The sequence below is a fragment of the Syngnathus floridae genome, chromosome 7 (genome assembly GCF_059516105.1).
Source record: "Syngnathus floridae isolate MCC-2025c chromosome 7, RoL_Sflo_1.0, whole genome shotgun sequence".
Taxonomy (NCBI): Eukaryota; Metazoa; Chordata; class Actinopteri; order Syngnathiformes; family Syngnathidae; genus Syngnathus; species Syngnathus floridae.
Window position 1 is genome coordinate 436,112 of NC_142419.1, and position 24,411 is coordinate 460,522.

Sequence of the window (24,411 nt, forward strand, 5' to 3'; positions counted from 1 at the left end):
ACTCAACCTTTAACCCTATTTATTCACCTTCTAGGCTAAGTGTTAAAGGCTAAGTGTTAAAGGCTAAGTGTTAAAGGCTAAGTGTTAGAGGCTAAGTGCCAGAGGCTAGGCGCCAGAGGCGAGTTTTTGTGGGCTGAAGTTTTAGTGGGGTTAGTGTGAATACAATCCAAAAGAATACAACAGAATACAATACAATAGAATATAATACATAGATTAAATTCAATAGCTCTTACTACTTCCCATTAAATAAATTAAATACGTCTTACTTGTTCCCAATCCTTTTCAAAAAAGTAGTTTAAAACGAGGGCCCTTCACTCAACCTTTAACCTCAACCCCGCACGTCACATTGTGTTGTATCTGTGAATGTTGGTTGTGGCCAAATGATAGTTTTCTTTCATTCGTTTAGGTTCCACGGTGTTTGTTGGCTATGTTTTCCACTGTCAGAAGGATGAAAATACAAAGTACAACGCTTGGACGTGGGCGAAGACGTCACCGGTGAGTCCTTCCTTCCTATTTATTTACCTTCTAGATGCTAGAGGCTAAGTGTTAGAGGCTAAGTGTTAGAGGCTAAGTGTTAAAGGCAACACAATACGAACAACACAACACAATACGAACAACTCAACACAATATGAACAACACAACACAATACGAACAACACAACACAATACGAACAACACAACACAATACGAACAACACAACACATTACGAACAACACAACACAATACGAACAACACAACGATACTGCACTGAACAACACGATACCGCACTGAGAAACACGATACCGCACTGAACAACACGATACCGCACTGAACAACACCATGCCGCACTGAACACCATGCCACACTGAACAACACCATCCCGCACTGAACAACACCATGCCGCACTAAACAACACCATGCCGCACTGAACAACACCATGCCTCACTGAACGACACCATGCCGCACTGAAAGACACCATGCCGCACTGAACGACACCATGCCGCACTGAAAGACACCATCCCGCACTGAACACCATGCCGCACTGAACAACACCATCCTGCACTGAACAACACCATCCCGCACTGAACAACACCATGCCGCACTGAACAACATTATGCCGCACTGAACATTATGCCGCACTGAACAACACCATGCCGCACTGAACAACACCATGCCGCACTGAACAACATTATGCCGCACTGAACAACACCATGCCGCACTGAACAACACCATGCCGCACTGAACAACACCATGCCGCACTGAACAACACCATGCCGCACTGAACAACATTATGCCGCACTGAACAACACCATGCCGCACTGAACAACACCATCCTGCACTGAACAACACCATTCCGCATTGAACACCATGCCGCACTGAACAACACCATCCCGCACTGAACAACACCATCCCGCACTGAACAACACCATGCCGCACTGAACAACATTATGCCGCACTGAACAACATTATGCCGCACTGAACAACACCATGCCGCACTGAACAACACCATGCCGCACTGAACAACACCATGCCGCACTGAACAACATTATAACGCACTGAACAACACCATCCCGCACTGAACAACACCATGCCGCACTAAACAACATTATGCCGCACTGAACAACATTATGCCGAAATGAACAACACCATGCCGCACTGAACAACACCATGCCGCACTGAACAACACCATGCCGCACTGAACAACACCATGCCGCACTGAACAACACGATCCCGCATTGAACACATCCCGCACTGAACAACACCATGCCGCACTGAACAACACCATGCCGCACTGAACAACACCATGCCGCACTGAACAACACCATGCCGCACTGAACAACACCATTCCGCACTGAACAACACCATGCCGCACTGAACAACATTATGCTGCACTGAACAACACCATGCCGCACTGAACAACACCATGCCGCACTGAAAAACACGATCCCGCATTGAACAACACCATGCTGCACTGAACAACACCATCCCGAACTGAACAACACCATGCCGCATTGAACAACACCATGCCGCACTGAACAACATTATGGCGCACTGAACAACACCATCCCGCACTGAACAACACCATGCCGCACTGAACAACACCATGCCGCACTGAACAACACCATGCCGCAATGAACAACACCATCCCGCACTGAACAACACCATGCCGCACTGAGCAACACCATGCCGCACTGAACAACACCATCCCGCACTGAACAACACCATGCCGCACTGAACAACACCATTCCGCACTGAACAACACCATGCCGCACTGAACAACACCATGCCGCATTGAACAACACAACACCATGCCGCACTGAACAACATTATGGCGCACTGAACAACACCATCCCGCACTGAACAACACCATGCCGCACTGAACAACACCATGCCGCACTGAACAACACCATGCCGCAATGAACAACACCATCCCGCACTGAACAACACCATGCCGCACTGAGCAACACCATGCCGCACTGAGCAACACCATCCCGCACTGAACAACACCATGCCGCACTGAACAACACCATTCCGCACTGAAAAACACCATGCCGCACTGAACAACACCATGCCGCATTGAACAACACCATGCCGCATTGAACAACACCCACCATCCCGAACTGAACAACACCATGCCGCATTGAACAACACCATGCCGCACTGAACAACATTATGGCGCACTGAACAACACCATCCCGCACTGAACAACACCATGCCGCACTGAACAACACCATGCCGCACTGAACAACACCATGCCGCAATGAACAACACCATCCCGCACTGAACAACACCATGCCGCACTGAGCAACACCATGCCGCACTGAACAACACCATCCCGCACTGAACAACACCATGCCGCACTGAACAACACCATTCCGCACTGAACAACACCATGCCGCACTGAACAACACCATGCCGCATTGAACAACACAACACCATGCCGCACTGAACAACATTATGGCGCACTGAACAACACCATCCCGCACTGAACAACACCATGCCGCACTGAACAACACCATGCCGCACTGAACAACACCATGCCGCAATGAACAACACCATCCCGCACTGAACAACACCATGCCGCACTGAGCAACACCATGCCGCACTGAGCAACACCATCCCGCACTGAACAACACCATGCCGCACTGAACAACACCATTCCGCACTGAAAAACACCATGCCGCACTGAACAACACCATGCCGCATTGAACAACACCATGCCGCATTGAACAACACCCACCATCCCGAACTGAACAACACCATGCCGCATTGAACAACACCATGCCGCACTGAACAACATTATGGCGCACTGAACAACACCATCCCGCACTGAACAACACCATGCCGCACTGAACAACACCATGCCGCACTGAACAACACCATGCCGCAATGAACAACACCATCCCGCACTGAACAACACCATGCCGCACTGAGCAACACCATGCCGCACTGAACAACACCATCCCGCACTGAACAACACCATGCCGCACTGAACAACACCATTCCGCACTGAACAACACCATGCCGCACTGAACAACACCATGCCGCATTGAACAACACAACACCATGCCGCACTGAACAACATTATGGCGCACTGAACAACACCATCCCGCACTGAACAACACCATGCCGCACTGAACAACACCATGCCGCACTGAACAACACCATGCCGCAATGAACAACACCATCCCGCACTGAACAACACCATGCCGCACTGAGCAACACCATGCCGCACTGAACAACACCATCCCACACTGAACAACACCATGCCGCACTGAACAACACCATTCCGCACTGAAAAACACCATGCCGCACTGAACAACACCATGCCGCATTGAACAACACCATGCCGCATTGAACAACACCATGCCGCGCTGAACAACACCATGCCGCATTGAACAACACCATGCCGCACTGAACAACACCATCCCGCACTGAACAACACCATCCCGCACTGAACAACACCATCCCGCACTGAACAACACAATCCTGCACTGAACAACACCATGCCGCACTGAACAACACCATTCCGCACTGAACAACACCATGCCGCACTGAACAACACCATCCCGCACTGAACAACACCATCCCGCACTGAACAACACCATGCCGTATTGAACAACACCATCCTGCACTGAACAACACCATGCCGCACTGAACAACACCATGCCGCACTGAACAACACCATGCCGCACTGAACAACATTATGCCGCACTGAACAACATTATGTCGCACTGAACAACACCATGCCGCACTGAACAACATTATGCTGCACTGAACAACATTACGCCGCACTGAAAAACACCATGCCGCACTGAACAACACATTATGCCGCACTGAACAACATTATGCTGCACTGAACAACATTATGCCGCACTGAACAACACCATGCCGCACTGAACAACATTATGCCGCACTGAAAAACACCATGCCGCACTGAACAACACCATCCCGCACTGAACAACACCATGCTGCATTGAACAACACCATGCCGCACTGAACAACACCATGCTGCATTGAACAACATTATGCCGCACTGAACAACACGATCCTGCATTGAACAACACCATGCCGCACTGAACAACACCATCCTGCACTGAACAACACCATCCCGCATTGAACAACACCATCCCGCACTGAACAACACCATGCCGCATTGAACAACACCATCCCGCACTGAACAACACCATGCCGCACTGAACAACATTATGCCGCACTGAACAACACCATGCCGCACTGAACAACATTATGCCGCACTGAACAACACGATCCTGCATTGAACAACACCATCCTTCACTGAACAACACCATGCCGCACTGAACAACACCATGCCGCACTGAACAACACCATTCCGCACTGAACAACACCATGCCGCACTGAACAACACCATCCTGCACTGAACAACACCATCCCGCACTGAACAACACCATGCCGCATTGAACAACACCATGCCGCACTGAACAACACCATCCTGCACTGAACAACACCATGCCGCACTGAACAACACCATGCCGCACTGAACAACACCATGCCGCACTGAACAACATTATGCCGCACTGAACAACATTATGCCGCACTGAACAACATTATGTCGCACTGAACAACACCATGCCGCACTGAACAACACCATGCTGCACTGAACAACATTATGCCGCACTGAACAACACGATCCCGCATTGAACAACACCATCCCGCAGTGAACAACACCATGCCGCATTGAACAACACCATGCCGCACTGAACAACACCATGCTGCACTGAACAACATTATGCTGCACTGAACAACACGATCCTGCATTGAACAACACCATGCCGCACTGAACAACACCATCCTGCACTGAACAACACCATCCTGCACTGAATGCCGCACTGAACAACACCATGCTGCACTGAACAACATTATGCTGCACTGAACAACACGATCCTGCATTGAACAACACCATGCCGCACTGAACAACACCATCCTGCACTGAACAACACCATCCTGCACTGAATGCCGCACTGAACAACACCATGCTGCACTGAACAACATTATGCTGCACTGAACAACACGATCCTGCATTGAACAACACCATGCCGCACTGAACAACACCATCCTGCACTGAACAACACCTTTCCACACTGAACAACACCATGCCGCACTGAACAACATTTTGCCGCACTGAACAACACCATGCCGCACTGAACAACACCATGCCGCACTGAACAACACCATGCCGCACTGAACAACACCATGCCGCAATGAACAACACCATCCCGCACTGAACAACACCATGCCGCATTGAACAACACCATGCCGCACTGAACAACACCATCCCGCACTGAACAACACCACCCCGCACTGAACAACACCATCCCGCATTGAACAACACCATCCCGGACTGAACAACACCATGCCGCATTGAACAACACCATGCCGCACTGAACAACATTATGGCGCACTGAACAACACCATCCCGCACTGAACAACACCATGCCGCACTGAACAACACCATGCCGCACTGAACAACACCATTCCGCACTGAACAACACCATGCCGCACTGAACAACACCATGCCGCACTGAACAACACCATGCCGCACTGAACAACACCATGCCGCACTGAACAACATTATGCCGCACTGAACAACACCATGCCGCACTGAACAACACCATCCCGCACTGAACAACACCATGCCGCATTGAACAACACCATGCCGCACTGAACAACACCATCCTGCACTGAACAACACCATCCCGCTCTGAACAACACCATGCCGCACTGAACAACATTATGGCGCACTGAACAACATTATGCCGCACTGAACAACACCATGCCGCACTGAACAACACCATGCCGCACTGAACAACACCATGCCGCACTGAACAACATTATGCCGCACTGAACAACACCATGCCGCACTGAACAACACGACGTCGCACTGAACAACATTATGCTGCACTGAACAACACCATGCCGCACTGAACAACACCATGCCGCACTGAAAAACACGATCCCGCATTGAACAACACCATGCTGCACTGAACAACACCATCCCGAACTGAACAACACCATGCCGCATTGAACAACACCATGCCGCACTGAACAACATTATGGCGCACTGAACAACACCATCCCGCACTGAACAACACCATGCCGCACTGAACAACACCATGCCGCACTGAACAACACCATGCCGCAATGAACAACACCATCCCGCACTGAACAACACCATGCCGCACTGAGCAACACCATGCCGCACTGAACAACACCATCCCGCACTGAACAACACCATGCCGCACTGAACAACACCATTCCGCACTGAACAACACCATGCCGCACTGAACAACACCATGCCGCATTGAACAACACAACACCATGCCGCACTGAACAACATTATGGCGCACTGAACAACACCATCCCGCACTGAACAACACCATGCCGCACTGAACAACACCATGCCGCACTGAACAACACCATGCCGCAATGAACAACACCATCCCGCACTGAACAACACCATGCCGCACTGAGCAACACCATGCCGCACTGAGCAACACCATCCCGCACTGAACAACACCATGCCGCACTGAACAACACCATTCCGCACTGAAAAACACCATGCCGCACTGAACAACACCATGCCGCATTGAACAACACCATGCCGCATTGAACAACACCCACCATCCCGAACTGAACAACACCATGCCGCATTGAACAACACCATGCCGCACTGAACAACATTATGGCGCACTGAACAACACCATCCCGCACTGAACAACACCATGCCGCACTGAACAACACCATGCCGCACTGAACAACACCATGCCGCAATGAACAACACCATCCCGCACTGAACAACACCATGCCGCACTGAGCAACACCATGCCGCACTGAACAACACCATCCCGCACTGAACAACACCATGCCGCACTGAACAACACCATTCCGCACTGAACAACACCATGCCGCACTGAACAACACCATGCCGCATTGAACAACACAACACCATGCCGCACTGAACAACATTATGGCGCACTGAACAACACCATCCCGCACTGAACAACACCATGCCGCACTGAACAACACCATGCCGCACTGAACAACACCATGCCGCAATGAACAACACCATCCCGCACTGAACAACACCATGCCGCACTGAACAACACCATGCCGCACTGAACAACACCATCCCGCACTGAACAACACCATGCCGCACTGAACAACACCATTCCGCACTGAAAAACACCATGCCGCACTGAACAACACCATGCCGCATTGAACAACACCATGCCGCATTGAACAACACCATGCCGCGCTGAACAACACCATGCCGCATTGAACAACACCATGCCGCACTGAACAACACCATCCCGCACTGAACAACACCATCCCGCACTGAACAACACCATCCCGCACTGAACAACACAATCCTGCACTGAACAACACCATGCCGCACTGAACAACACCATTCCGCACTGAACAACACCATGCCGCACTGAACAACACCATCCCGCACTGAACAACACCATCCCGCACTGAACAACACCATGCCGCATTGAACAACACCATCCTGCACTGAACAACACCATGCCGCACTGAACAACACCATGCCGCACTGAACAACACCATGCCGCACTGAACAACATTATGCCGCACTGAACAACATTATGTCGCACTGAACAACACCATGCCGCACTGAACAACATTATGCTGCACTGAACAACATTACGCCGCACTGAAAAACACCATGCCGCACTGAACAACACATTATGCCGCACTGAACAACATTATGCTGCACTGAACAACATTATGCCGCACTGAACAACACCATGCCGCACTGAACAACATTATGCTGCACTGAACAACACGATCCTGCATTGAACAACACCATGCCGCACTGAACAACACCATCCTGCACTGAACAACACCTTTCCACACTGAACAACACCATGCCGCACTGAACAACATTTTGCCGCACTGAACAACACCATGCCGCACTGAACAACACCATGCCGCACTGAACAACACCATGCCGCACTGAACAACACCATGCCGCAATGAACAACACCATCCCGCACTGAACAACACCATGCCGCATTGAACAACACCATGCCGCACTGAACAACACCATCCCGCACTGAACAACACCACCCCGCACTGAACAACACCATCCCGCATTGAACAACACCATCCCGGACTGAACAACACCATGCCGCACTGAACAACACCATTCCGCACTGAACAACACCATGCCGCACTGAACAACACCATGCCGCACTGAACAACACCATGCCGCACTGAACAACACCATGCCGCACTGAACAACATTATGCCGCACTGAACAACACCATGCCGCACTGAACAACACCATCCCGCACTGAACAACACCATGCCGCATTGAACAACACCATGCCGCACTGAACAACACCATCCTGCACTGAACAACATTATGGCGCACTGAACAACATTATGCCGCACTGAACAACACCATGCCGCACTGAACAACACCATGCCGCACTGAACAACATTATGCCGCACTGAACAACATTATGCCGCACTGAACAACACCATGCCGCACTGAACAACACCATGCCGCACTGAACAACACCATGCCGCACTGAACAACACGACGTCGCACTGAACAACATTATGCTGCACTGAACAACACGACGTCGCACTGAACAACACGACGCCGCACAGAACAACACGACGCCGCACAGAATAACACAATACCGCACAGAACAACACAATACCGCACAAACAGTTTTAGATAATATTACATCGCAGTCATGTGACGCGGACATGACGTCAATAGGCGGAACTCACGGCAAAATTATAATCCGTGGGCGTGGCTTGCAACAAGAAGTAGGAAAGCGGCAATTCTGGCAAACAAGATACAGCGGTTAGTAACACGATGACTAACAAGGCAAATATTTTTGTTTTCAGCTTGCAACTTGACCGTCTAGAGCGTACAAGGTAATTACAACTGGTTTTTTTTAGCCCTGAAAAGCGAGGGAGTGTGGCGTTTGGGAGGAATGTCGAACTCGGCGTCTGCTTCCAGCCACAGACGCCAAATTTCGACGATTATTTCGACTGGTCAACGGTTGTAAATTATTGCGTTGACTAAAAACTTTATTTAACTCTACTCTTAACTTTGCCGTTTCAGATATGCGGGTATTACACCGCGGAAATGACGTCAATAGGCTGAACTCTCGCCAAAATTCAAATCTGTGGGCGCAATGGCCTTGAGCGAGACACCGGATACAAACACGACGATTATCAACAGAAATATCTTTATTTTCTGCTTGCAAGTGGACCGTCTAGAGCGTACACGGTAAGTACAACTCATTGTGTTTAAAAAGATTTACGTTTGTGTAGTTTGCGTTGCGTTGTATCTGTGAATGTTGGTTGAGGCTAAATGTTAATGTTTAATTTCATTCCTTTAGGTTCCACGGTGTTTGTTGGCTGTATGTTTTCCACTGCAAGAAGAGGCTCGTATCATTGACCAGCAGGAGCTACAATGGTGAGTACCCCTTTCGTCTTCCATTTATGTTAAACACTTCCTATTTCATGTCTAACAGTACTCGATTTAACAAATAACCATAAATAAATACAGTGTGGGCAGTCACGTTTACATATGTGATTATCCTGCATAATATGTCTATCACAAATATGTCACTAATAACTAATATGTTTATTTGTTTATCACAAATCTTTTTTATCTTGTCCTTTTGGGAGCTTATGATCAGGGGATGCTTTGAGAATAATTGTCAATTTTTGGCTATGTGAAGCCCTTTGAGACTGTTTGTGATTTAGGGCTATACAAATAAACTTGACTTGACTTGACTTGACAACACCTTTGGACCTTCAGCAATCGATTATTTCCCTTCATCTACATAGAGACAGAACGATGGTGTCTTAAACATCTCATTCATTTCACCAAATAACTTCACGCAGGTGGATAACGGCCGTCTCGGTCACGCTATGTTGCGTGATGCAGTTTTGAAGAACCAAATGCATTTATTCAATGAATAAGTCAAGCTAGTTCTATGTTTATGATGTTGTAAGTTACGGTACCGATTGAAGTTGAGTTCGAAGCCAGTGGAAAACAGCGCTGCGTTTGTGCTCTCCAGGTACAAATGTTGTGATCTCTGACTGACGACCGGGCGAGACTCGAGTAAGAGATGTCCAAACGAGCTCCGGCAGGGCGGGCCAAGGCGGAGCGAACGGACGCCCTTCAGGCCGCCAATGACGAGCTGAGAACCAAACTGATGGACGTCCAGTTAGAACTTCAGCAGGAGAAGAACAAGGTGAAAACCTCAACAGACAGACACTGCCTGCCTCCCTGCCTGCCTCCCTCCCTCCCTCCCTCCCTCCAAGTTTTCCCGATGTAGATTAGACATGCGTGTGCCATGACTGTGTCAGCCTACATCAACAAATGCACCGAGGACGTCAGCACCACTAAGAATATCATCACCCGGGGCAACCAACGACCCTGGATGACTGAGGAGGTACGTCAAACGCTACGAGCGCGGAACTCTGCCTTCAAGTCTGGCGACAAGGAGACACTGAGGACAGCGAGAGTCAACTTGAACCGTGCCATCAGGATAGCGAAGCGAGACCGCAGTCGAAAATTTCAGGATCGTTTTCACGACGTCAAAAACATCAGGAGTATGTGGCAAGGCATACGGGCGATTACAGACTACAACTCACTCTCCCCCCCCCCCCGGTGGGTGTAGTTGATGCTGACTTTCTAAATGGTCTAAATAACTTCTTTGGGAGGTTCGAGGCACTAAACGGCACTCCAGCAGTTAAAACTGTCCCCCATCAGGAAGAGGAGGTACTCTGCCTTGACTCCGCCGATGTGTTGAAGACCCTGAGGAGAGTCAACCCCTGTAAGGCCCCTGGCCCCGACAACATTCCTGGGCGTGTGTTCAGGGAATGTGCAAGTCATCTGGCTGGGGTCATCACAGACATTTTTAACACCTCGCTGGGCCAAGCCACAGTGCCGGCGTGCTTTAAGACTGCCTCCATCATTCCGGTGCCGAAGAAACCTCAAATCACCTCATTTAATGATTACCGGCCTGTTGCACTGACTCCGGCTATGATGAAGTGCTTCGAAAGGCTGCTTAAAGGTCACATCGTTTCCAGACTCCCCCTATTATTTGACCCGTTCCAGTTTGCCGACCGGCAAAACCGCTCCACTCAGGACGCCATCTCCTCCGTTCTTTACCTGAGCCTGGCTCACCTGGAGGAGAAGAACACCCATGTGCGGAGGCTGTTCCTGGACTTCAGCTCAGCGTTTAACACCATCATCCCACAGCATCTGGTAGGAAAATTGGAACACCTGGGCTTCAACACCCCCCTTCGCAACTGGCTGCTAGACTTCCTCACCAACAGACCTCAGTCAGTCCGGGTCGGACAGAACACCTCTGATGTCATCACCCTCAGCACAGGCTCCCTTCAAGGCTGCGTCCTGAGCCCCCTGCTGTGCACCCTGATGACACACGACTGCGTCCTCAGGTTCACCACCAATCACATCGTGAAGTCAGCAGACGACACAACGGTGGTGGGGCTCATCAGAGACAACAACGACCTGGACTACAGAGAGGAGGTGGAGCAGCTGGTGGGCTGGTGCAGAGAAAACAGCCTGATCCTGAATGAGGAGAAGATGAAGGAGATCATCGTCGACTTCAGGAAAAAACAGCCTCACCACGCTCCACTGATCATCAACAGCCCAGCTGTGGAGGTGGTCAGCACCACCAAATTCCTGGGGGTCCACATCACAGAAGACCTCACCTGGACTATGAACACTACGGCACTGGTCAAGAGGGCACAGAAGCGCTTGTACTTCCTGCGGAGGATGAGGAGAGCCCACCTGCCCCCACCCATCATGAGGACGTTCTACAGGAGCACCATAGAGAGCATTCTGACAAGCTGTCTCTCTGTGTGGTGTGGAGGCTGCACCGCCTCCGATTGGAAGAACGTGAGGAGAGTGGTGAGGACAGCAGAGAGGATCATAGGGGCTCCTCTTCCCTCCATTCAGGACATCTCATCTCAGCGCTGCATGTCCCGTGCCCGTAACATCATCAATGACCCATCACACCCCCACCATGGACTGTTCTCCCTGCTGCCCTCTGGGAAGAGGTTTGCAGCATCCGCTGCAGGTCCACCAGGTTCTGCAACAGCTTTTTCCCTGCTGTCATCAGACTGTTGAACACTAGAACTGTTGAGCTCTAAACTGAACTCTGCATCACACATTCACAGAACTGTACTTTATGACACTACGGACCTCTATCTTGCACTATCTCGCACTACCAACTTTACTGAACTTGTATAAACCCTTTAAATAGAAGTTTAATACATGGTTTAGCATTCCTCTGCACACTCTTGAATACTGTTTTGCCTACTTGCACTATTGCATAATTATCACTGCTGCACTTTATACTTATTTTTAATATATATATATATATATATATAGTATATGTATATATATATATTTTCATAGGATATGTTACTTCTATTCAACTGCAATATCACTACTTTGTTGTAAGACGTATGCAACGGAATTTCGTTTTGTATGCACCATGTGCAGACAAGATGACAATAAAGTTTGTCTAAGTCTAAGTCTAAGTCATGTCAGGTCAGCTGTCTGGAGAGAGAGAGAAGTCAGGACCTGCGGGCGGAGCACCACCGTGCCACCGCCGCCATGACGGAACTCAAAAGCAAACTCCATGAGGAGAAGCAGAAAGAGTTAGCCATTACCAGGGAGACATTACTGCGGCAGCATGAAATGGAGCTGATGAGAGTGATCAAAATCAAAGATGGAGAGATCCAGCGACTGAATGCCTTGGTCCTCAGCCTGAGGGACGGCTCCATGGACAAGGTGATCCGCTCTATTCGTGTCTGACTATCCGCACGCCACGTCGGGCTTCGATGCGGCCGCTACCGTATTGTGTAGCTTGTCCCCAGTAAGCGTCGCGGCGCTCCGTTGCGGTCTCAACGGCCCGGTGTGGCGCAATGTCTGCTCAGGTGAGGAGGGGGGGCGCTTTGCTGGCGGAGGTGGAGGAGACGCGGCGGTGTCGGGAGACCGAGCGGTGTCGCCTCCACCAGGAGCGCGGAAGAAGCCCTGGCAGCGGCCCAGCAGGCCTGGCAGTCCCGAGCGGCCGAGCTCCGATCGGCTCATCACCAGCATCGGGAGGAGCTGAGCCGAACCAAGAGAGACTGCGAGAGGGAGATCCGCCGACTGGTAGGACTGATCAGATGCGCGGTGCGTGGCTATGTTCCCAATTTCGTTGTATACCTGCAGTGCAATGACACCTAAGGCATTCTATTCTATTCTATTTCACAAGAAGAAAATGTCCGGTTGCTCGCTTCGCTTTTGTCACAGCAAAGGTGTTCTAGTCGATTCAAGAAAAAAATTGGCCGGTTGCTCTCTTTGTTTTTGTCACAATTCTGGCAAATGAGTTTGCCCGCCTGCCTGAGTGCTCCCCGTTTGTACATCCAGACGGATGAGATCAAGCTGAAAGACAGAGCGGTTAGTGTTTTGGATGAAGCCCTGGGGCCGGCCACGTCCACCGCCTTCAGCTGCAGACTCAGGCTGCCGAGCAGCAGATCGCTGCCCTGAGGGATTCCCAAAGGGCGGGCCTAAACTACCCTGGAAGTGGGGTCAACGCCGCTACTAGCAATCCTCTTCATTGCGTAAGCCACCTCATCACACACTTGCAGTACGCATGACTTAGTTCGTTGCTGGAGGAAGGTAGCACAAAAACAGTTTTGAACTTTGAACGAGTGCTTGTGTGTGTGTGTTGCGGGGCGTTTTCAGTCTCAGGAGGATCGGGACACGCGACGGTTTCATCTGAAAATCGCTGAGCTCAGCGCAGTCATCAGGAAACTGGAGGATCGAAACGCCCTGCTTTCTGAAGAGCGCAATGAACTGGTAATTTATTGACGGCACGCTTGAAGGTTTGCGCTACGTTTGATGCGCGCCATCCAGCGAGGCACCCATTGCGCTTGCTTATTAGTTGAGCGGCGCGGCGAGTCGGTTGCCTGGTAGATGTCTTTTATTGGGAGCCAAAGCCACGATTCCGTTCAAACCGATGCAAAAGGAATGGATACGTTCTGGCCCGCGTGTTGTGCGTCTTTCACATCCCGCACTTCATGCTTGCAGCTAAAGCGACTGAGAGAAACAGAAAGCCAGTTTCTGCCACTCCTGTACAAAAACAAACGCCTGAGCAGGAAGAATGAAGAACTCTCGCTGGTGCTGTGTCGCCTTGAAAACAAAGTGCGCTTTGTCACCCAGGAGAACGAGGAGATGGCAAGCTTGGTAAGTCGACGCGGACAACGGCGGCGTGCCAACAGAGTCCACTGCATTTGTGTTCCACAGAGAAGGCCTAGTTCGCTCAATGACCTGGACCGCGGTTGCGGCCAGCAGGACGGTGAAATGGAGTTCCTTCAAGTTGTGGAGCAGCGGCACATCATCGACGACTTGTCCAAGGTCTTCAGGCAGGCGACTCGGTGCACGTACGGCAGCGCCGCGCTCGCTCGCTGTCGCCAGGAAACCTTTTCCGTCCAAAGCTTGGCCGGCGGCCGCCATCCAAAAAATTGGCCCCTTAAATTCCGACCTTTCAAGCAGGAGCATTGTGCGCACGCGTTTGAACACGCTTTAGACTTGTTTTGCCGTTTTCAGCAGCTCTAAGCTCCCGTTTTGTCAGCGCCTTTGCCACTCGCTGTGCGCTGAAAACGACGGACTTGCCCGGCTGCTCAGCCCGTCAACCATGAGCCGCGAGCGCGACGTCATTGTCCGTAGGCAGCTAGTGGCAAAATGCACCCTGTTAGAGTTGCGCTCGCTCCAACTTATTTTGCAAGAACCACACGGGAGACAAGTAAGTTCTTTTGGACACCTGCAGGTGGAGAGTCCATCCGTTGTACGAATGAAGTCTGACTCTCGGCTCCTGCACGAGCATTTTAATTAAGAGAAACAGGGTGGGTGTAAGAGTGGATTGAATAGAGGAAGCCCTTGACCTCTAGTCAAAACATAGCAAGGGGTGTTTTACGACTTTGTGTAGGAAGGGATAAGCGATAGGGATAAATAAGGGATAAATAATATTATTTATTACAGGTCGCAGTCAAAGTCAAAGCAACACAATGATACGATAAAGATAATCTGGAAAACCCTGACACACCCTGTAGTTGTCACTTTTGGAAAAGACGAGCGTCCCTCCAATCATCGCCGGTGACGTGTTTTTCAGGCTCTGGAGACAGGAGCTCATGTCAGAAATGTCATTGTGAGTCGCGTTTGTTTCTGCGCCGGAGCCGTTCGTTCCCTTTGCATCCAAAGAATCTCAAAGGCGGATTATTTGTGTCGACAGGAGAGAGATTTGCTGCTACGATACCGACGTCGAGAATCTCTGAGGAGGAACAAAGCGTGAGGTCCTGCAAGGTGAGTCTGTTTGTTTGCGGCTGCTTGGTGTTGCGCAAGATGAAATGGCCTTTTTCTCGCTATCGTTCCTCTCGTCGATTCATCGTGAGGTGTCGCTTCAGTTTGTTCAGAGAGATGTTTGCTTCCGCGCCCGCAGGTCATCGAAACATTTTACGGCTACGACGAAGACGTGTTGGTGGACTCGGACGGATCGTCCTTGTCTTTTCACACCGACAGAACCCCCGACACGGAACCCGAAGAGGTAGCCCGCCATTTCTGCCAGCGTATTGGCACCAAACATTCCTCTTCAGCCTGGAATCGGACTCGTCTTTGCGTCGCGGGTGCTTTGTCGCCGGTCTGACTGATTCTGGTACTAGTGCTGTGTTGCATTGGTGTGTGCATGAAGAGGCGGAGCTTCGCTACCGCCAGCTGACGCAAGAATATCAAGCGCTGCAACGAGCCTACGCTCTGCTAGCCCAGACCAGCGAAGGGGACTACGACGCCGAGAAGGAGATCAAGGTGGCGCCCCTTCCCGCAACCCCCGGCCGGGTCGCAGCCTCCCCGTTCTCACCCAGCCTCGGGTGTTCTCTGGTCTGAAAGGAGGAGGAGGAGCCTCCCTCCTCCTCCTTTCAGACCAGAGAAAAGCTGATGGTAGAAATGGGTCACTATCAAAGCAGAGTAGCAGATCTGGAGTCAGCGCTGAAGCAACAAGGACAGGTAAGCTCATCAATGAGCACACCTTTTTCTCAGACAAAATAGCTACATTCTTCAGTCACTCATCCGTCTGGCATTACTGGACCAACCCCCCCCCCCCCCCCCCCGAACGTGGCTGGGAAAATGCGGAGAAAAGCAAATGTCATTTTCCAGTCAACCAAAGAATTTGTGGATGAAAATGACACAACATTCCAAAGCTGTCCACGCGTTTGTCTCTTCTAGAATGTCAAGTGGGTGGAGGAGAAGCAGCTGCTGCGTCAGAGCAATCAGCAGTTGGCCGAAAAGGTGACGGAAAGAAAGGCGCTGGGCGGAGTCGCTTGGCGTCACACCTGTCGGGAAGCCCCGCAGATGAGGTCTGACTGTCTTTTCAGGTCAGGCGGATGGAGGCGGAAGAAGCGCGTCTGAAAGAGCACATCCAGGATATCCGAGACCAAAACGAACTGCTTGAGTTCCGCATCCTGGAGCTGGAGGTGGGAAGACTCGCACAAGCGTGTTGAGGCCAGAGATGTGACGGACGGACGGACGGACGGACGGATGCATGCCTCTGCCTTTCAGGAGAGGGAGTGGCGCTCCCCCGTCTTGAAGTTTCTGCAAGTCCGTTTCCCAGACGGCCTCAGCCCTTTGCAGATCTACTGCGAGGCCGAGGGCGTGAGCGTACGTAAGGCGTCCCTCGCAACCCTAACCTTAACCCGAGGTCCCAGAACACCTTACATTGCTCCTTGCGCCTTTCCCCCGGACATCGTCATCAGTGATCTGATGAAGAAGCTGGACATCCTGGGCTATAACGCCGTAAGTGTATGTCGAACTCCTTATGTTCGCACTCCACGAGACTCGGCGGCTCAAATGTGACTTTTGGAAGGCTTTGCGCTGAAAGAAGCTTGTTGACGCTGTGCCTTTGGGCTCTTGCAGAATCTCACCAACGAGGAGCAGGTGGTCGTGATTCACGCCAGGACCCTTCTCACCCTAGCCGAGAAGGTAACGCGCACGTCCACGCACGCTCTCGCATTCTGCTTATGTGACAGCAGCCTTTCCTCAGTGGTTAGAATACATCAAAGTGACCAAGTCAGCACTTCAACAGAAGATGTTGGACATTGAAAGTGAGAAGGTAGACAGACACGCGACATCAGCCAAGGGGAACTCCGGCAATGTGCCCCAACAATTCTGACCTTGAGCTGTGCTAGGATATGTTCTGCAAGCAGAAGGGCTACCTGGATGAAGAGTTGGACTTCAGGAAGTGTTCCATGGACCAGGCTCATAAGGTAAGCCGCCCTCAAATCTCCCGCCGGACCACTGATGGACGAGGATTGCGGCCCAGAGGATCCTGGAGCTGGAGGCCATGTTGTACGAGGCGCTACCGCAGCGGGACTGCCCCGCCACGGACGGCGAAAAAGCCAGCCACGCTGGCGTGAATGACGTGCTGACGGCGGATCAGAGAGAAGAGCTTAGGAGCGCCGTGGACCAATGGAAGCGAGCCCTGATGTGCGAGTTGAGGGAGCGCGACGCTTGCATCCTCCAAGAGAGAATGGATCTGCTGCACAGCGCGCAACAGGTAAGGGCCCAAAGCCAGCCCGGCACTTACTTGCACGCTTACTGGCTTTTGAATGCCACTTTCCATTTGTCCGTCCTAGAGGAACAAAGAGCTGAAAGAATTCATCGAAGCTCAGAAGAGACAAATCAAACAATTGGAGGAGAAGTTTCTGTTTCTCTTTCTATTCTTCTCCTTGGCCTTCATTCTGTGGCCCTAACACCAGCTGGTGAGTGAGCTCCAGCGGCACCGCACTCGACACCTCCGATACACTGCCAGCCGGTCTCAGACGTTGGCAGACGCTCCGATGCCAACGTATACCCCCCGCCACGGTGACAGAGGCACCGCGTCACACCGGCGCTCATCCAATCAGAAGGCAGGAAAAGCAAATTCACATGCAGGGCACTTTTGAACCAGAAGAGAGCGCCACAAAAAACGGTTGTTGCCCCAAACGCGCACTAAAAAGGGTCAGAATAACAAGAGTCCCACTGGCCAGCCGGGGCCACCCGTCCAGCTGTTTCTTCAGGGGGGAAAAAAATTGGAGTCACCGGTGAGTACATTTTGCATTTAGCTCTGCTTTTCTGCTTCTGTCTTCAAGTGTGTGGCATCCTGCGATCAAAGATTCAGCCAACCCCAAAGCGGTTGACCTCAACGTCCCACCACCATGCCTACCAGAGCAGGTGACGTGATGCTTTGGACATCCTTCCGTCTCAGATGCCCAAAAGTACTCTTTGCCACATCTGCGGCAATACGGTGTCTTTTCAAAGGTACAAATAAATCCAGCGTGGGCGGAACACGCACGTCTTCGGTTTTTCCCGCTTTGTTTGTGTGACAGCTGTTGTGAAAATTTTATACAAATAAAGTTGTATAGTACAGGTTTGGCCAAGCCGCAACTCCCGAACCGCATGCGGCTCTTTTATGTTCATATCAACATTTGTGTGTGTGTGTGTGTGTGTGTGGGGGGGGGGGGGGGTTGTGCGTGTTGGCTTCACTTGAGTTCAATTTGGTATTTTGGTCAAAAGCGCATGTGGTGAAATTCCACAAAGTAGGATGGGCAAACACATTTCTTTAAACTATGAGTGTCAATTGGGCTCTCGAAATGGCAGGGAAAAGATGCACAGCAAAACGAAAATACGTAGATGAACACAGGACGTTTTAATCAGAGTGGGAAAGTTTCTATTTTTTGTTGAACGTGATGGCAAACCATTCTGCCTGATATGTCAGACCTCAGCGCATTTCAAAGATTCAAATCTTCAGCGCCATGCACTTCAGCTCACTCCATGCTAACATTGATCAGGCGTCGAACCCGCAACATCATGCTTAAGAGGTGGCCATGCTAACCAGTGCGCCATTATGTCAACGCATAATAACTAAGTCTACTGATCAAAACAGCGGTTACTATATGACGTCGCTACGTCGTGGTCACGTGACGCAGACAAGACGTCAATGGACGTGGGCAGAGTTAACTTGTTTAAAAGGGAGTGGGCAGAAGAAATATTTAATTTATTTAAATCTATTTTGAGTGCACACCATTATGCCAATGCATAACAACTGTAAATCTACTAAACAAAACAGCAGTTGCTATATGACATCTGCCACGTCGTGGTCACGTGACATACGTGACGTCGATGGGCGTAACTTTCGCCGGAATTCAAATCCGCGGGGAGAGTTAACTTGTTTAAAAGAGAGTGGGCAGAAGAATTATTTAATTTATTTAAATCTATTTGGTGTGTGCGCCATTATGTCAATGCATAACAACTGTAAGTCTACTAAACAAAACAGCGGTTGCTATATGACGTCTGCCACGTCGTGGTCACGTGACGCGGACGTGACGTCGACGCCTACTTTACATCCCACCGATCACAGGACCCCTCGGCTGCATAACCGTGCCCCCTTCCCAACCAATCGGATTTGCTATACGCGAAAACGACGCCAATGGAAAGAGCTTCCGCCCAAATTTAAATCCGTGGGCGTGGCTCGCAGCAGGAAGTAGGAAAATGGCGGCGATGTTGACAAAGACACAGCGGATGGTAACATACGACTAACAAGAGAAATATTTTTATTTTCTGCTTGCAACTGGACCGTCCAGAGCGTACACGGTAAGTACAACTCATCGTTTTTAAAAAGAAGTACTTTTGTTGCCCTGAAAAGCGAGTGAGCGTGGCGTTTGTGGGGGACGTCGAATTTCGACGATTCTTTCTGGTCAACGGTTGTAAATGATTGTGTTGATTAAAAAAGAAAACTTGATGTAACTCTACTTTTAACTGCCGTTTCAGATAGATTTGGAATTGCATCACATCCAATTTTGCCTAGAGCGTACACGGTAAGTAACACTCGTTGTGTTTAAGGAGATTTACGTTTGTAATAGCAGAAGTGTAGCCGCGTGTGAATGTTGGTCCAGGCGAAATGTTAATGTTTAATTTCATTCCTTTAGGTTCCACGGTGTTTGTTGGCTGCAAGTTTTCCACTGCAAGAAGAGGCTCATATCATTGACCAGGAGCGAGCTACAATGGTGAGTAGCCATAACATTTATGTTAAACACTTCCTATTTCATGTCTAACAGTACTTGATTTAACAAATAACCATAAATAAATACAGTGTGGGCACTGAAGTTAACATATGTGATTATACTGCCTAATCTGTCACCGAGTAGATTGTTGCAAAGTAATATAAGATCCAAAGTTGTAATTCAGAATAGTTTTCAAAAGAAGGCCATTAGAATTATATACAAGTCTGATTACCCTGAACAAGCTATTAATTAAATCACAAATTCTTCAATTCAAAGATTTGGTAGATCATCAGACAAATAATGTCTAACAGTAATTGATTTAACACATCACGATAAGTAGATTGAGTGTGGGCACTCTCAAGTTAACATATGTGATTATACTGCCTAATCTGTTACAGAGTATGTTGTTGCCAAGTAATGTAGAATAGATCCAAAGTAGTAATCCAGAATAGTTTTGAAGAGGCCATTAGAATGATAAACAAATCTGATTACCTTGAACATAATAACAAGCTAAGTGTTTAATATGTCCTATGAAGTCAAAATTGGGCACCATCATGTGGTCCTCTTCCCATTAAATAAATCAGAAAAGTCTGTCTTGTAACCAGTCCTCTTCAAACAAGTAAAGTCTGCCCATTTTGTGCCGTAGATTTTGTGTCTATGCCTAGTATTTAAACAAAATCATAATTTAAACGACTTCTTTCCTTCATTCACTTTGGAAATTTGGAATTGCAGCAAATCGAATTTTGCCAGGGAACAAAAATAGATCAATTAAACTAAATAAGTCTTCTTCCCATTAAATAAATTAAAAAAGTCTGTCTTGTAACCAGTCCTTTTCAAACAAGTAAAGTCTGCCCATTTTGTGCCGTCGATTTTGTGTTTATGCCTAGTATTTATACAAAATCATAATTTAAAGGACTTCATTCCTTCATTCACTTTGGAAATTTGGAATTGCAGCACATCAAATTTTGCCTGGGAAGAAAAGTAGATTAAATAAATTTAATAAGTCTTACTACTTCCCATTAAATAAATTAAATACGTCTTACTTGTTTCCACTCCTTTTCAAAACAGTAGTTTAAAACGAGGGCCCTTCACTCAATCTTTAACCTCAACCCCGCACGTTGTGTTGTATCTGTGAATGTTGGTTGTGGCCAAATGATAGTTTTCTTTCATTCGTTTAGGTTCCAAGAAAACTTGATGTAACTCTACTTTTAACTGCCGTTTCAGATAAGCGGGTATTACGTCGCAGTCATGTGCCGCGGATATGACGTAATTGCCCGAACCTCCGCCAAAATTCAAATCTGTTGGCGCGATGGCCGTGAGCCACTGAGCAGCGACGATTATCAACAGAAATATCTTTATTTTCTGCTTGCAACTGGACCGTCTAGAGCGTACACGGTAAGTAACACTCATTGTGTTTAAGGAGATTTACGTTTGTAATAGCAGAAGTGTAGCCGCGTTGCGTTGTACGTGTGAAAATTGGTCGAGGCGAAATGTTAATGTTTAATTTCATTCCTTTAGGTTCCACGGTGTTTGTTGGCTGCAAGTTTTCCACTGCAAGAAGAGGCTCGTATCATTGACCAGGAGCGAGCTACAATGGTGAGTAGCCATAACATTTATGTTAAACACTTCCTATTTCATGTCTAACAGTACTTGATTTAACAAATAACCATAAATAAATACAGTGTGGGCACTGAAGTTAACATATGTGATTATACTGCCTAATCTGTCACCGAGTAGATTGTTGCAAAGTAATATAAGATCCAAAGTTGTAATTCAGAATAGTTTTCAAAAGAAGGCCATTAGAATTATATACAAGTCTGATTACCCTGAACATAACAACAAGCTATTAATTAAATCACAAATTCTTCAATTCAAAGATTTGGTAGATTATCAGACAAATAATGTCTAACAGTAATTGATTTAACACATCACGATAAGTAGATTGAGTGTGGGCACTCTCAAGTTAACATATATGATTATACTGCCTAATCTGTTACAGAGTATGTTGTTGCCAAGTAATGTAGAATAGATCCAAAGTAGTAATCCAGAATAGTTTTGAAGAGGCCATTAGAATAATAAACAAATCTGATTACCTTGAACATAATAACAAGCTAAGTGTTTAATATGTCCTATGAAGTCGAAATTGGGCACCGTCATGTGGTGAAATTTGGAATTGCATCACATCCAATTTTGCCTGGGAACAAACAGATTACATAAATCTTAGTTTTGAATAAGCCACTCCTTCTCAAACAAGTAAACTCTGCCCATTTCGCGCAGTAGATGTTCTGTTAATATCTAGTATTTATACAAAGTCATAATTTAAATTGCTTTCAACCTTCATTCATCGGTTCAACCAACATTACTCGCTCTTATTACCAACTTGTATTGATTTAACTAAGCGTTTAATACTTCCTATCAGGTCTCAAGGCAAGATTTGGCAAAATACAATTTCAGCAAATCCAATTTTGCCAGGGAACAAAAATAGATTAAATAAACTAAATAAGTCTTCTTCCCATTAAATAAATCAGAAAAGTCTGTCTTGTAACCAGTCCTCTTCAAACAAGTAAAGTCTGCCCATTTTGTGCCGTAGATTTTGTGTCTATGCCTAGTATTTAAACAAAATCATAATTTAAACGACTTCTTTCCTTCATTCACTTTGGAAATTTGGAATTGCAGCAAATCGAATTTTGCCAGGGAACAAAAATAGATCAATTAAACTAAATAAGTCTTCTTCCCATTAAATAAATTAAAAAAGTCTGTCTTGTAACCAGTCCTTTTCAAACAAGTAAAGTCTGCCCATTTTGTGCCGTCGATTTTGTGTTAATGCCTAGTATTCATACAAAATCATAATTTAAAGGACTTCATTCCTTCATTCACTTTGGAAATTTGGAATTGCAGCACATCAAATTTTGCCTGGGAAGAAAAGTAGATTAAATAAATTTAATAAGTCTTACTACTTCCCATTAAATAAATTAAATACGTCTTACTTGTTCCCACTCCTTTTCAAAAAAGTAGTTTAAAACGAGGTCCCTTCACTCAACCTTTAACCCTATTTATTCACCTTCTAGGCTAAGTGTTAAAGGCTAAGTGTTAAAGGCTAAGTGTTAAAGGCTAAGTGTTAAAGGCTAAGTGTTAGAGGCTAAGTGCCAGAGGCTAGGCGCCAGAGGCGAGTTTTTGTGGGCTGAAGTTTTAGTGGGGTTAGTGTGAATACAATCCAAAAGAATACAACAGAATACAATACAATAGAATATAATACATAGATTAAATTCAATAGCTCTTACTACTTCCCATTAAATAAATTAAATACGTCTTACTTGTTCCCAATCCTTTTCAAAAAAGTAGTTTAAAACGAGGGCCCTTCACTCAACCTTTAACCTCAACCCCGCACGTCACATTGTGTTGTATCTGTGAATGTTGGTTGTGGCCAAATGATAGTTTTCTTTCATTCGTTTAGGTTCCACGGTGTTTGTTGGCTATGTTTTCCACTGTCAGAAGGATGAAAATACAAAGTACAACGCTTGGACGTGGGCGAAGACGTCACCGGTGAGTCCTTCCTTCCTATTTATTTACCTTCTAGATGCTAGAGGCTAAGTGTTAGAGGCTAAGTGTTAGAGGCTAAGTGTTAAAGGCAACACAATACGAACAACACAACACAATACGAACAACTCAACACAATATGAACAACACAACACAATACGAACAACACAACACAATACGAACAACACAACACAATACGAACAACACAACACATTACGAACAACACAACACAATACGAACAACACAA

At 48.1% G+C, this 24,411-nt stretch overlaps 2 protein-coding genes and 1 long non-coding RNA gene across 5 annotated transcripts; all 3 read left to right on the top strand.

Annotated features, from left to right (window-relative positions):
* The first annotated feature begins 322 nt into the window (after positions 1-322).
* Positions 323-24,411, top strand: LOC148394749 (uncharacterized). 3 transcript variants are annotated; one of them, XR_015859540.1, is made up of 7 exons: positions 323-495; positions 9,405-9,434; positions 9,625-9,792; positions 20,553-20,630; positions 21,852-22,022; positions 22,146-22,223; positions 24,082-24,411. It is a non-coding gene; the product is annotated as an uncharacterized LOC148394749 (long non-coding RNA). The 3 variants fall into 3 exon arrangements; XR_015859542.1 differs by lacking the exons at positions 323-495; positions 9,405-9,434; positions 9,625-9,792 and adding exons at positions 19,815-20,217; positions 20,395-20,441 and having other exon boundaries at positions 24,082-24,410; XR_015859541.1 differs by lacking the exons at positions 323-495; positions 9,405-9,434; positions 9,625-9,792; positions 20,553-20,630 and adding an exon at positions 19,815-20,217 and having other exon boundaries at positions 24,082-24,400.
* On the top strand, positions 13,058-14,204 carry LOC148394750 (janus kinase and microtubule-interacting protein 2-like). Its single transcript, XM_088381479.1, has 3 exons — positions 13,058-13,344; positions 13,491-13,728; positions 13,966-14,204. The coding sequence occupies exons 1-3, from the start codon at positions 13,168-13,170 to the stop codon at positions 13,971-13,973; spliced, it is 423 nt and encodes a 140-aa protein (XP_088237605.1). The 5' UTR covers positions 13,058-13,167; the 3' UTR covers positions 13,974-14,204.
* On the top strand, positions 15,874-18,692 carry LOC148394751 (janus kinase and microtubule-interacting protein 3-like). The gene is made up of 12 exons (XM_088381478.1): positions 15,874-15,900; positions 16,037-16,141; positions 16,286-16,398; positions 16,480-16,596; positions 16,816-16,878; positions 16,965-17,063; positions 17,149-17,388; positions 17,503-17,568; positions 17,630-17,698; positions 17,775-17,852; positions 17,909-18,142; positions 18,222-18,692. Exons 4-12 carry the CDS (start codon positions 16,528-16,530, stop codon positions 18,336-18,338), a joined length of 1,035 nt encoding a protein of 344 aa, XP_088237604.1. The 5' UTR covers positions 15,874-15,900; positions 16,037-16,141; positions 16,286-16,398; positions 16,480-16,527; the 3' UTR covers positions 18,339-18,692.

Coding starts and splice junctions, on each gene's coding strand:
- LOC148394750 (XM_088381479.1), top strand. CDS start 13,168: ATGACGGAACTCAAAAGCAAACTCCATGAGGAGAAGCAGAAAGAGTTA. Junction 13,345..13,490: donor GGGACGGCTCCATGGACAAG/GTGATCCGCTCT, acceptor ATGTCTGCTCAG/GTGAGGAGGGGGGGCGCTTT.
- LOC148394751 (XM_088381478.1), top strand. CDS start 16,528: ATGGTAGAAATGGGTCACTATCAAAGCAGAGTAGCAGATCTGGAGTCA. Junction 17,064..17,148: donor TCCGCATCCTGGAGCTGGAG/GTGGGAAGACTC, acceptor TCTGCCTTTCAG/GAGAGGGAGTGGCGCTCCCC. Junction 18,143..18,221: donor TGCTGCACAGCGCGCAACAG/GTAAGGGCCCAA, acceptor TGTCCGTCCTAG/AGGAACAAAGAGCTGAAAGA.